The sequence below is a fragment of the Cydia fagiglandana genome, chromosome 18 (genome assembly GCF_963556715.1).
Source record: "Cydia fagiglandana chromosome 18, ilCydFagi1.1, whole genome shotgun sequence".
NCBI lineage: Eukaryota > Metazoa > Arthropoda > Insecta > Lepidoptera > Tortricidae > Cydia > Cydia fagiglandana.
Genome location: NC_085949.1, coordinates 9,938,930 through 9,952,349, shown reverse-complemented (window position 1 = coordinate 9,952,349; position 13,420 = coordinate 9,938,930). Strand labels below are relative to the sequence as shown.

Genomic DNA, 13,420 nt, shown 5'->3' with positions numbered 1-13,420 from the left:
CCGGTCCATTCGCATTCAGGAATTCCACCCGATAATGCACTGGTAGGCGACCTATTTTTTTAAATAAATGGCCGTCATAACAGCCTCGCCCCAGTAGCGATCAGGTAACTGAGAATCCTGTAACATAGCTCGAGCTTTTTCAAAAATCGTACGATTTGCTCTCTCACTGACACCATTTTGAGAAGGAGAATAAGGACAAGTAGTTTGGTGAATTATTCCTGCCTTTTTAAGGTAATCGGACAAAGTTTTATTGCAATATTCAGTACCCTGGTCAGTACGTAATACTTTAATACGCAATCCAGTTTGATTTTCTACTAAGGTTTTAAAATTAACAAAATGAGAACTCACCTCAGACTTGTTCTTCAGTAGATAGCCAAAGGTGCGTCTTGACTTGTCGTCGGTGAATGTCAGCAAATACCGAGCTCCGCCCCAGCTGGGTACATGAACCGGTCCGGCGATGTCACTATGCACCAGGTCCAGAAGGTTAGCAGCACGCCCCGCACTTGACCGCGGAAACGATGTTTCACACATCTTCCCGGTAAGGCAGGCGATGCACTGTGCAGGAATGCCGTCTTCAGCCTGAAATACGACACTACACTTATTCCCTCCACCTAATACCGACATACCTTGCTTGTTCAAATGACCAAGACGCTTATGCATAATAGAGTAAGGCACAGCGTCAGCAGCATTGGCACTCATGGATCCTTGCCCATGCAGGGACATAGAGTTGCCTAATTGGGGGTCAGGTCGAGTTTGCTCATCCACTTTCAACTTATAGAGCCCATCTTGTTTATTAATAGTTAAAACCTTATTGCCTGTGATTTGACAAGAGCTATAGATATTGCAATAATTATTAGAAAACACTACAACATAACCATTTTTTGTAATTTCACTGACAGACATTAAATTTTTCGCTAAATTAGGCACATATAGCACATTATTTAGAGTCAATTCAGGTGATATAAAAGTCTTACCAATAACTTCACTATTAAGTTGCTGTCCATTGGCTACTGTGATCACACATTTCTTGCTTTTAGTTTCATGAAGAAGAGACAAGTCACCAGCCATGTGACTGGACGCTCCACTGTCGAGCACATATTCATTAGAATGTGTTGCCGAGTATGCAGAAGCAAACATGGTGTGTTCCTGTCCAGTTTTCCTTGCTTCTTCTCGTTTCTTCTTAAAACAGCGGTTTGCGGAGTGGCCCTTTTTCTGACAGTAAGTACATAAGTTATTGTTGCTTTTCTTCTTCCTGTTAGCCATGAAGGCTAGGTTGTCTGTAGTGTTACTTTGGCTTCGTCTGTGATCTTCTTGAAGTAGTCTAGTCCGGACCACCTCACTTGATAAGGTGCCGCTGAGGTTAGCCGCTTCAAGGCTGGACACTAGTATGTTGAATTCTTCTGGCAAGCCCGACAGCAGGATTTCAGCTGTCTCTGCATCGTCGATAACCTTCCCGATATCGGCTAGCTGCGTGACGAGCTTAAGGACACCTTCGATGTAATCCGACATGCCCGCAAAGTGACCGTATTCTACTCTATGTAATTTGCGTAATAAAAGTACTCGCCTGTACAGTCCTTTGTCTTCGAAAGTATCGGATAATGACTTCCACGCATCCTTAGCGGTCGTCGCATTCCGCACGATTTGGTAAAGGTGTGGCTCACATGACAGGCAAATTTTTGCTAAAGCCCGTCCATCTTTGGTAGTGTCCGTGTCTGTGCCATCGACGCAGCCCCATAAACCATCAAGAGTAAGCACCATCTTCACAGCGAATTTCCAATTGATCCAATTGTCCAAGCCTTTCAGTTTCTCTAAGGTGGACATTGAGGTTATGTTACATGTGCTCGTCCCTGGTTGCGCCATTGTCGTAACTCGGGTAATCTGGGAATATCTCAACGCCTTTTAGCTTTTCTGCAGCTTTTGTGCCTAGGCCCTGAACCTGTTCGGAATATAAGGAGCACACGGGAAGCAGACGAGGGACTAGCCGAGATTACAAATGAGCAACACCAAGTTATGATATGAGTCTGTATTAATCGTAGTAAATTAACACACAACTATATCTAGTTTTATATGATCGAAAACATTACATTAAAAGAGGTTTGTAAAAGTTATAAAGGCTGAGTAAAACATAAAATAATTAAAATAAATGGGACGACACAATCTTGCAACCGCATTGGGCTGAGGGCAGCGACAAAGAGGAAACCACAGATACAAAATCTTTTTACCCCTAATGTACGGCATAGATTACACAATCTTTAACAATCTTAAATCGGAATATTAAATTTGAAATTCTAGTGGCGCGTATGTGGTCGATAAATCGTACTATGCCTGCAAAAGGCTTAAATCTTAAGTTTAAGTCACTAAATGAAAAAAAAATACCAATAAATACAATTTTTATGTTATGATTCCAGCATAAATTTGATAAGTACCCTGTGTAAATTTATTCCATAGACAAGGTTATGTAATTGATGCAATGTACAAGTAGTCCATGAAAATGAAGATATTTTTAAATATAACAACACGGATTTGTAGTCATATTTTATTTGGCACTAATTAGTTCACTCGGAAGACATAGACGGTGCACTATTTTTAGTTATATTTAAATTTTTCTGGGCGTTATAGTAATAACAGTGAATTTGTAATAAGTTTTTCTAGAAGCATAAGTAGATAAAATATATTTTTATTCTTAAGGATGTTTATTGATAGTGTTTAACGTTGTTATCCTTGGAAGGTTTATTTTAAGTTATATAATAAAATAATAAGCATTTGTTTAAATATAGCCTCGAATAAAAGATACACACATTAATGTAACTAGGTACTAATCATATTTAACAAGTTAGCCAAGCAGTTAGCCAGATAAACACTACTTTAATTTGATGTTTTCTTTACGTAGGTACTTAGTATACCTGTCCTTTTAGGGTGTAAAAAATTATACGAGTATGAATACATATTAACTTTTAATCTCACTGCTGGACAAAAGGCAGTTTTAGTTTAGATTGACGAAATATCATAATAATCGATCGCAGGGTTCAAATTAGCCTGAAATAAGTCTAAACTCACTTTGAATGTGTTTCAATAATAGTTTTTAAAGTTTTCTTGTAATTTTAAGCTCAGAGTATTTTAAATTAATACTATTAGATAATTTAATTTAGTTTTCACTACATTTGCTCATAAAGCTTGATATTTCATGCAGGTTTCAAATCAAATCAAATCAAAATCAAAAAATATTTATTGTATGGTTATGGGTGAGGTTTACAAAGGTGGTACAAAATATTTATGTTCTCCATATCCTGCCTTACAAAAGCGTACAATATTAGTAAGTTGTCTTAGAACTAAATACTATTTTTAAACTTCAATAACACTTTTAACAATAAACTATGCTAGATAGACTCAATAATAATGAATAACGTGAACTAGCTCTGTAAAAAGTCATTTATGCTATAAAAGCACTGTTTGATTAGCCAGTCAAACAGGCTTTTTTTGAAAGGTAATGATGCCAATTTTTTAAGGTCTGTAGGAAGCTTGTTAAATATTTGTATACTCATACATATAACGCTTTTTGAAAAGAGTGCCGATTTAGGGTTAGCGCGTATTATGTCATACATGTATTTGGTTCGGATTGGTTGAGTTTTTACAGGAAACAAATCTGGATTGTTTTTTACAAATATGCAGACTTCATATATATGAAGTGATGGGAAAGTAAGTATTCTGTTATTAATGAAATATGGTCTACATGATTCCATTTGATTGATACCGTAAATTGAACGAATGCATTTTTTTTGTAATCTGAAGATTCTATCTTTGTTTAGCAGGAGTAACAACCCATTTTATTCCATAGGGGCTAGGGTTTATGTTTTTTTTAAATTATATCATTAATTCATCAAGAAGTTTAAAAGTAAATGTATTATACTCTTAAAATATTTTTTGAGTATGATTTGAAGGACTTTAAAGCTGATTAAATGGTGGCGGTATCGGTATCCCGAATGAGTTATTGCCTTTTGTGTTAAGTCAAGGAATGAACAAAATAGCGAACGATAACTGTAATTTTACGGTAGGTATTTAAAGTTTACTTCGCTTTAAACTTAATTTTATCACCTCACCAGATTTTCTCTTTCTTTTAAGGTTTTCTTTAATTTATTGAAAGTGATCAGAAAGTTGCGTAGAAAAGTAATTTTATGTAATTCTTCAATTGTTTTCTCATGTTGGCTGGTTGAATTGACTTTTGATATACATGGAAGTATTCTGTCCGCTCAGTTATGACCCAACGTAAACTATTCGATTGTAGGCGGTGCTTACAAACTGTTCGATTCGCAACTTCAGTTCGACCGAGATGACAGTCAGTGACGGATGGCTAAATTGATTTATAAAAACAACGTTTTTTTGTAATTAAAAATGTCTTCATGTGTCGTGAAGTGGTGCAGAAATTATTTTAGTTCATACTAAGGACAGTGGAATCACTTTTCACTTGTAGTAAACAGATAACTTCAGTAAAATTTGGAATAAACATGACGATTTATTTTCAATACTACCGTGCTAGGCTAAAACGTAACAACTGCATACGACTTTCATAACAACATACGACTTTTTAAATTGCGAGGATAATAGGGATGGTGTTATGCCAAATAAAGTAGACGATTTTATTAACTTGTGTTTAGTTTAGGTATTTTCTATATAATTATAAATGTAGTAATAAATTCCTTCTTACAGATTTGTATTTTCCTTTTTTATTTCATGAGATGGAGCTATAAAAAACTACCTAGTTATTTCAAATTAATAATCAAATTTGGTATTGTCATTTTACATTACTTTCCATTCAGATTCGCACAAGATGCTATTCGCAGAGAACTATGGAAAAAGCTGTCAAATTAGAGAGACATGAAATTGAGTGGATGCCTGTCAAGATATCTAGAATATGTTCTATTCACGAGATATATCCGTGAGATAATCATACCCGGTCTCCTATATGTAGATACATTTTTTTCTATCGCGCTTTCACTGGATTAATTTAACAAATACACACATTATCTGAAAATGTTGATCATTTGAATCCACCCTCTACGTCTACTGTCACATATATGTAGGTTCTCTCTCAAGCCATTTCCGTCAGTAGAAAAGAGCGGCAAATTTAGAAAATGTAAGCGCGCGAATGGCTGTGGTCCCATACAAAATTTTAATTTTGCACCTTTTTTTCTAATGACAAACATGCTTGACCGGCTATATACATAAAAAATATTTCCATTGGAACTGGAAGTGGGGATTTATTGTGACTCCGCCTGTTTAAATATTTTTGACCCGATTCGTGTACCCATGTAAATTTTGCAGAATGTATAGCCAGTCCGATTTCTAAGATCAAGTTCGCCATACATTTACTTACTTTATCTTAGAAAAACGGACAGACATAATATATATGTCAATGCGGACAGACTATACTTTAACGTAACTTCGCACTGCCATACAAATTGATACTAAAATATACAAAATACTTATTATAGCGGAATACATTTATACAACAATGATATATTTACTTATGTTGAGTTAGTCTGTCATTTCATAACAACATTTTAACTAGTTATCTTTTAATCTGCATTAAATTATTATACGTGAATTATTTGACTGGTTCTTCAAAGTATGGCATAAACCTATCCATGACCAAGTCATATTCTAATCAAATATGAACCGCGAACTCTCAGCGGCCAGTACGTACAGCAAGAAGGTTATTAGCGGATTAATGTCGCTGATTGGTAGTTATTGACATTATATGCATTTCATCTACACTTAGCTATGTACCATTAGTATAATAAAGACGACTATTATTTCGTTTACCAGCTTTGATTACAGGCTCTGTAAGCGCGTCGTCTTATTTGAATGTAGGCGTAATTGTGTATGTGTGCTAATTGGGCCCGAGAATTTGAACGGTAATGTTCCTAAAGGCGGTTTCCATACTAAATATATGCGTTCACTGCTTTTAAGTGACGATTTGAATGGTAAATATTGTAGAACGTTAATTTGGAGTGGATTTTTAATGTTTCACAGTATTTTCCTCGCGTATCTGTAGGTAGTGAAAATGTTTTTCATTCGATAACAAAGTTTGCTTAATCCTTGTGCTTATAAATTCTCGCAACGCTCTAGATTTTACTTTTCAATTTTGTAATATTTCGGTTGCTCGGGTATCAATATTAGCACGAGAAGTTAAACATTATACAATGATTTTGCCAACTCGTAAAACAAATAACTATTTTTTTCCGCAAGTGTGATGAACTGATGAATAAAATTGCGTGTAACACGGGAAGCTGTGCGCATCTTGCTTCTATTGACTCGAATGATTGTGTCCATACCTCCTTATTCAGTGCAGTATTTTGTTTCATAATTGAATGTCACAAAAGAAATGCTGTTCCGATTAAAATAAGCATCTTATGAAATAACGTTTTTTGAACATTTTATAGTAACTAGGTAGGCAACTAGGCACCTATTCAACAAACTATAAATACTAAAATGTAGGCACAAAGTCGCGGGCTAAAAGTTATTTCATAAAGTGTACCTAATTACGATGTGCGACCTCTAAAAGGTTGCTTGGGCGGGCGCGTGGCTTGTGGAAGGGTGATCGCCGGTAAAGCCTTTGGTCAGTAGCCGCTATCCGCCACGACCGGCGCCGGGCATCTCACAAATAAAAAAAAAACAGCTTAAATGTTGTGCAACTACTTACTAGTATTTTTACATTACGTATGAAATAAAATAATTCTTAAATTTTAAAGTTTTGTTCGTACGACCTTAAATTATGAGTGCGATATAGTTTTCAGTTACAAAAATGACTTTATTGTCACAAATTTTCACTACTGAGGTGATAGGAGGCCTAGTTTTTGGATTTTTGTGTCTGTACTTGTGGTTCCAGTATAAGTACACTTATTGGTCGAGAAGAGGAGTTAGCGGGCCCAAACCAACGTTTCCTTTCGGCAACATTAAGGATGTGATACAAAGGAAGTCACAGTTTTTTCAGCCTTACATTGACAATTACGATAAATATAAACATTTGCCGTACGTGGGCATGTACTCATTTCACCGGCCAGTGCTATCCATCAACGACCCGGATATAGCGAAGCTTATTTTGATCAAAGATTTTGATCACTTTCAAGCCCATGGAATATTTTCTGGTGGAGAGGGTGACCCGCTGGCCGGCCACCTCTTCAATATGCACGGCGAACAATGGAAAATGTTGCGATCGAAAATGTCCCCAACCTTCACGTCCGGGAAGGTGAAAATGATGTATCCGTTGGTGGAACACATTGCTAATGAAGCTCTGAATTACGTCGACTTGTTATATTCAAACGGGGAAACGGTCAACTTCACCGAGCTCTACGCGAAGTACTCTATGGAAATAATTGGTAGTGTTGGATTCGGTGTGGAGTGTAACGGATTCAAGAATCCTAATTCAGAATTCTATCTTCGAGGATATGAGTATTTTGAACCACAATCTGGCTACTGGTAAGTAAAAATATCTTGATGCAATAACTTGTAAGGTAACGAGGTAAGTAGCTCACTTACAGTTGCGTATATTTCCAGATGACGGAATAAAATGTTTCTTAATAATCGTTATCATTTAAGCACAATTAACGTAATAACCATTTCAGGACTTTCGTTCGTGCTCTGGCATTTTTTATGCCCGATTTTTTCAAGATATTGAAAATCAGACGAATAAGCCCGAGGATAATAAACTTCTTCTTCAGCTTAGTCAAGGAAAGTGTGGAATATAGGCAAAAGCATTCCTACATACGTAACGACTTTTTACAAACTTTAGTAGAATTAAAGAATGAGCAAAAGATGAAAGACAAAGGTAACTTGTTAAATGAAATATGATTAATTGCTATAATTTCAATAAAATTTAATTAATGGGTCATACAGACACGAAAAAATATTGAAAAACATATATTTGGTGTTCATTAAAAATGGTAATTAAAAAAAATGGTAAGTAAAAATGTAATTTTAAACGATAAATACAAGCACCATATTGATAAACACCCTGCTCTACTTACTGGAGTCAAATTTATGAATTTGAATTAAATTTGGATGTATATCGCCTCCATTACATTACAATTGAGGATTTCATAATAATGGTACTAGAACATTATTTAAAATATACTTCACATTCACGTTCGATACCTATTTGTGTTTTCTTGAGGAAGTTGCAAAAGCTCTTTAAAGTCTCCGCTTTGTTGTCATTAATCAAAAAGCTCACAAAAATGCATTTTGCAGATTAATTTATGTAGATATTCTCAAGTAATAGGAATATACTAATAAATAGAAAGATAATTATCTGCTATATTTCCGTATGACCCAAATATCGAAATCGATATAGTATGAAAATGTACAAACGAATTTCAGAAGGCGCGAAATTCTCCTTCTCTATTGAGGATGTAGTGGCCAACACGATGTTGTACATGTTCGCGGGGTATGAGACCTCAGCTACGGCGGGACAGTTCGCGGCCTACGAGCTGGCATGCAACCCCCATATACAGGCCAAGGCGAGGGAGGAAGTGCGACGAGTGCTAGCCAAGTATGACGGAATATGCACTTATGAGGCGCAGAATGAAATGGTTTATTTAAACATGGTGATTGATGGTAAGTCATATTTATGACCGCAAATTAATTATGCAAATTGTTATTTGCATTTTGAACTACAAAATAAAAAAATAGGTACGCTTGTAACCATACTAAACCGTCAATTGAAGGTTAATATCATATGAGAAGTCTAGATTTTGTTATATTTGTCTCTCATCATTTGATTTACAATAAAATTGTAGACAATATTTGCCTTGTTGACCTCGTGGATGCTAAAAAGTAAATTAAAATGAGTACTTGTTAATTATATTTCATAAATAATAAACTATAATTGATTTGTTTGTCTGCGACTGATTCGTGATGTCTATTGTTTAGGTAGTGCGATTAATTAGATTAATTAATGGGTATATACCTAAAATCTCGATATTTTTCTGTCTCGAGTAGTTACTAAATTACATTTCCACTACACCCTTAATATGAATGCTAATTAAACCACTATTTTCAGAAACAATGCGGTTGCATCCGCCAATGCGTGCTTTATTTCGAAGATGTACGAAATCCTACAAAATGCCCAATAGCGATTTGATCATAGACAAAGGGACACTTTTGTTTGTCCCTAATCAAGCGATACAAATGAATCCGGAAATATTTCCTGAGCCACAGAAGTTCGAACCGGACAGGTTTGCGCCGGAAAATAAATCTAAAATGCACCCGTGCCATTGGATGCCGTTCGGAGAGGGCCCGCGCAAATGTTTAGGTAAGGGACTTGCCTTGTAAACAAGGTTTATGTTCATTGTTAAATTTAAGTTCACATTTCTTACAATAAGTACCTACCTAAGCAAAATCATTTAATACCGAATCCATTCGCCGGCCTTGGTCCTAATACATATAGTAACAGTATACCTACCCAAGTAGATCCAGTAGCTAATTTGTATTATTTGATAGGCTGCCTGTCTATTATTAAATACACTAATTGGTAGAAGTATGTTAGTCTTGGTCCACCTACACTTATAAAATATTATTAAATGCCAATAAAGAAAGACTATGACCTTTGATCTGATGGCAGTTTTTTATTTTTCTAATAGTTTAACGCACGTGAAAATTTAATTGTTTGTGAAGCCATGATAATTTATTGTGAAGGGTACTTTGACGCTTTGATGACTGTCAATAAGTATGTCAAGACTATACATGTATTGGCATTATCGCGTCGAAATAGTCGTTTAGCTCTGTTGGCAAACCTCTAATACATATAACCTCATCTACTTAGTAAACACACAATATTTTAGTTTCTAAATATGACCAAGAACTTTGCTCAAGTATATTAAAATCATTCGGGTTTCTTTTGGGCCTGATACTCGTATATGTCGATTCAGTGATGGACTGCTATGGCGAAGACATGGGTGGCCTTCTCATGTCATTGCTCGGTAGATTAGTTAAGGTAAGTAGGTAAGTGCGATGGTGAGGCGGAAGATGGCAGGTGCAACACCTGCTCAAGGCAAATAAGTAATTATTCCACTTCACACATTACGTTAAATTTAACCTTGTGCAGCTAATAGCATATTATTTAATCAATTTATCGTATTAACACTCAGATTTAGCCTTCGCCTGCGAATAAACCTAGGTCAGCCCTAACGACCTGAGTATAAAAGCCATTCAAATATCAATTGAATTATTTTACATTAAATAAATAGCTATTGAATTATTCTTAATAGCAATAATTTAACGAAGTAGATGGGAAGAATAATTTATGTAGACAAAGTAGACTTTAAAAATTAAACGTTAGCAATTGAGTCTCACCGTACCTAACCAATGTAATTCAATTTAAGTACTAATAAAACAACTTGTTTGATTTTAGGTCTCCGACAAGGCTACATTCAATCCAAGATGGCGCTTGTTAAAATACTAAACAAGTACGAGCTAATACTGGACAAGAGGACTCCGGTGCCTATGAAGCTTAAAGCCTCTTCGCTGGCTTACGCGGCGAACGGAGGCGTTTGGCTCAAACTCAGGCAAATCTCGCAGGACTGACAAAATAAGTAGAGCAATAATAAACTAAAATAACCCGCGTCCGGAATTAGTAGTAGATATTTTTAAATGTGATTTTTTATGGCAACTAAATTACTCAGTAATACCAAAATATTTAACATTCTAAAACCAAAAATGGACCATATTTCTTGAAATAGAAAAATGATTTATTATGGAACTCGCAAATGTGTAGGTCAGGAGTTTAGTATTTATCTTATCAATCTTATCAAACATAGCTAAGAACACTCTTGATTAACTTACATAAAAACTAGGCTGGATTTTGGTGAAACTTATATAATACCCCACTTTTTACGCTGGGTGTTAATAAAAATTAAAAAGCTATTTGATAAATGTCCGTTAATCTGGATAGTTAATAATTCTGGACGTCTGGACATTACTTTATTTATAGTTTATTCTTGCTCTAAAGTCTAAGCGGAAACAGTCAAGAGTCGTGGAATGTATGGGCCCAATACATTCTACGACTTCTCTTTCTGAACAGACTCTATCATAATTTGTCCATCGACATAAGCGAGATAAAATAATTAGTAGTTTTAGTGATGCCCCGCGATGTTGACAGTTCAAAGACTCGTGCGTGACCTTCGCTCAAAACACGTGCTGCATGCATAAACAAATGAACGAGTGGGAGTTTTACTCAACTCCAAATAAGTCACTATATGCCTGGATTACTACACTTCGCGATAGTGCAACCTGTTTGGAATTTTAACTAATCTGTAATAGATTTAAGTGTTTTGTAAGATTTGAATTTTTAACGCTCATGCCAAAGATTAATAAACGTGTTGAATGTAACCATAACGTAACATTTAACGATTGTTACCTAATTGATTAGATTTTATTACAACCTATTGACGATTAATAGAGAGGCCGATACGTTAACAATTATCATAAATATTTATAACTCTGGCTGTTAATGAAAATATATTTTTTATGAAAATCCTTTATGTTCAAATTAATAAAATATTTTAATATATTCATAAGATGTTAGTGTACATTATTATTATTTATCAAAAAATGTCCCTATAATATGAAAAATAATAAAGAAGCAGTTCTAGGACGAGTATATCAGCGGCTATTTATCTCGATGTCATATCGAAACTGAGATTAACATATTTGCAAACGACCGGGAGTCGGGACAAGGCCAGCAGAAGCGCATGACCACATCTAAACATATTTGCACAAAACTAACTAGATAAGTAGGTATTTACGCAACAAAAGTATGCAGGTTCAGCTTGCGTCACGTCACCTTGAAAGTCAAAATATTCCCCGCAAGCGAGTCAAGTTCACATTTTGTCTCAAGTTTACGCATCTGAGTGCCGTCACTTTCGTAAGTTTGAGGCGTTGACCCGCACGGTCGCTGAATTGGCCATTTCGCCAGTTACGTAGTTACCGCTTTAGGGTATTTTCCAAGGTGCGTCAATTTGCATGTTGTTTAATTAGCAGTGATAGGACAAATCATCGCAAAACCATAAAAAATCATTTATATATATGTCCCAAAATATGACAAGATTTATTATTATTAAACTCATATTATGTACACAGTATCTTTATAAAATTTCCAGATTAATATACTCAAAACCTGCAGATCAAAATTGTTAAAAAAAATGTGTCATGTTCCATACTACCTATATTTATTTTTGCGATAAGTTGTCCGAACTCCGTTAATTAGTAAAAATAACTATGTTAAGTTTGGCAAGAAAAAAGCGGTAGTTTTTACCCGAACACGTAAATAATAGTGAACACGAGACTTTACTTTTAATAGGTAGGTACCTTATCTTCAGAGCTGCTGGGCCTACCTCACCTTACTTAGGTAAAGTATCTCTATATATAGCCTATGTAGGTACAGTCGCCATCAGATATATCGGAGCGGCCAAGGTGTTCACAATATCTGAACACGCACTCTAACGCCCTGACAATAGAGGCGTGTTCAGATATTTAGCGCTATTTTAAATATAGAGCCTCTAGTAAAAAGACTACTTAGTACCTACCAATCATAGGCTCAGTACATTTCATCAGTCATTGTCAGACAAATCGGAGCCATCTTAGTATCTTGCTCAAAAATATCTGAACATGCAATGTAACATTTTGATAATAGAGACTTTGTTCAGATTTTGCGAACATCTTTGTCTGCTGCGATAATTTGATGGCGAAAGCACTAACCTACCGCAACTTTCCATCCTCGGTAATGCACCACAGACGGATTTCGATGGAAGAAATGTAGTGCTATTATATGGTAGGAAAGGATAGATAGAATAAAATAGTAAATACTGGCGGTGCATGATATCACGAAGTGAGAAATAAAGCAAAAGGTAAGTAGAAGAGGCTAAAGGAACACAATAAATATGTGAAGTCTGTGAGCATACGTTTGCGAAATTGCTTTTCGGCGCTGTGCGCGGACATTCGGGCCCAGACAAGGCGACCGTGACACCGCTCGCGCTGTTAACTGAGACACTGACGCAATTAATACCGTGATGAAAGCAAATACATATTTCCATGCTATTAACAAATTTTACGTACACGTGAGGCCTATACATAAATCAATATCTACAGTAAAAATGTCAAATGTTGTAAGAGATAAATAGGTAAATCAATCGAGCTCCGTCTACTACGTCCCTTATTTTAAATAGTATTTATGGAGGTATTAATTTTCATATGTTCTTCATAAATTGATCGATAAGTACAAATATTAAGAAGTACTATTTAAGTATTTAATATTAGGAGGTTCCTATCTCATCAAAAACATAAATGTGAAATACAAAGTCAAGGCCTGTTCACTTCCTAAGAAAGTTATGTCCCCAAATAATTGCGCATGTGTGCGCCTTAAGCTTCT

The 13,420-nt window shown here is 35.6% G+C and overlaps 1 protein-coding gene across 1 annotated transcript; it reads left to right on the top strand.

Annotated features, from left to right (window-relative positions):
* The first annotated feature begins 6,775 nt into the window (after positions 1 to 6,775).
* On the top strand, positions 6,776 to 10,668 carry LOC134673126 (probable cytochrome P450 6a14). Its single transcript, XM_063531062.1, has 5 exons — positions 6,776 to 7,476; positions 7,623 to 7,825; positions 8,374 to 8,610; positions 9,056 to 9,307; positions 10,406 to 10,668. Exons 1-5 carry the CDS (start codon positions 6,803 to 6,805, stop codon positions 10,576 to 10,578), a joined length of 1,539 nt encoding a protein of 512 aa, XP_063387132.1. The 5' UTR covers positions 6,776 to 6,802; the 3' UTR covers positions 10,579 to 10,668.
* Positions 10,669 to 13,420: the final 2,752 nt, after the last annotated feature.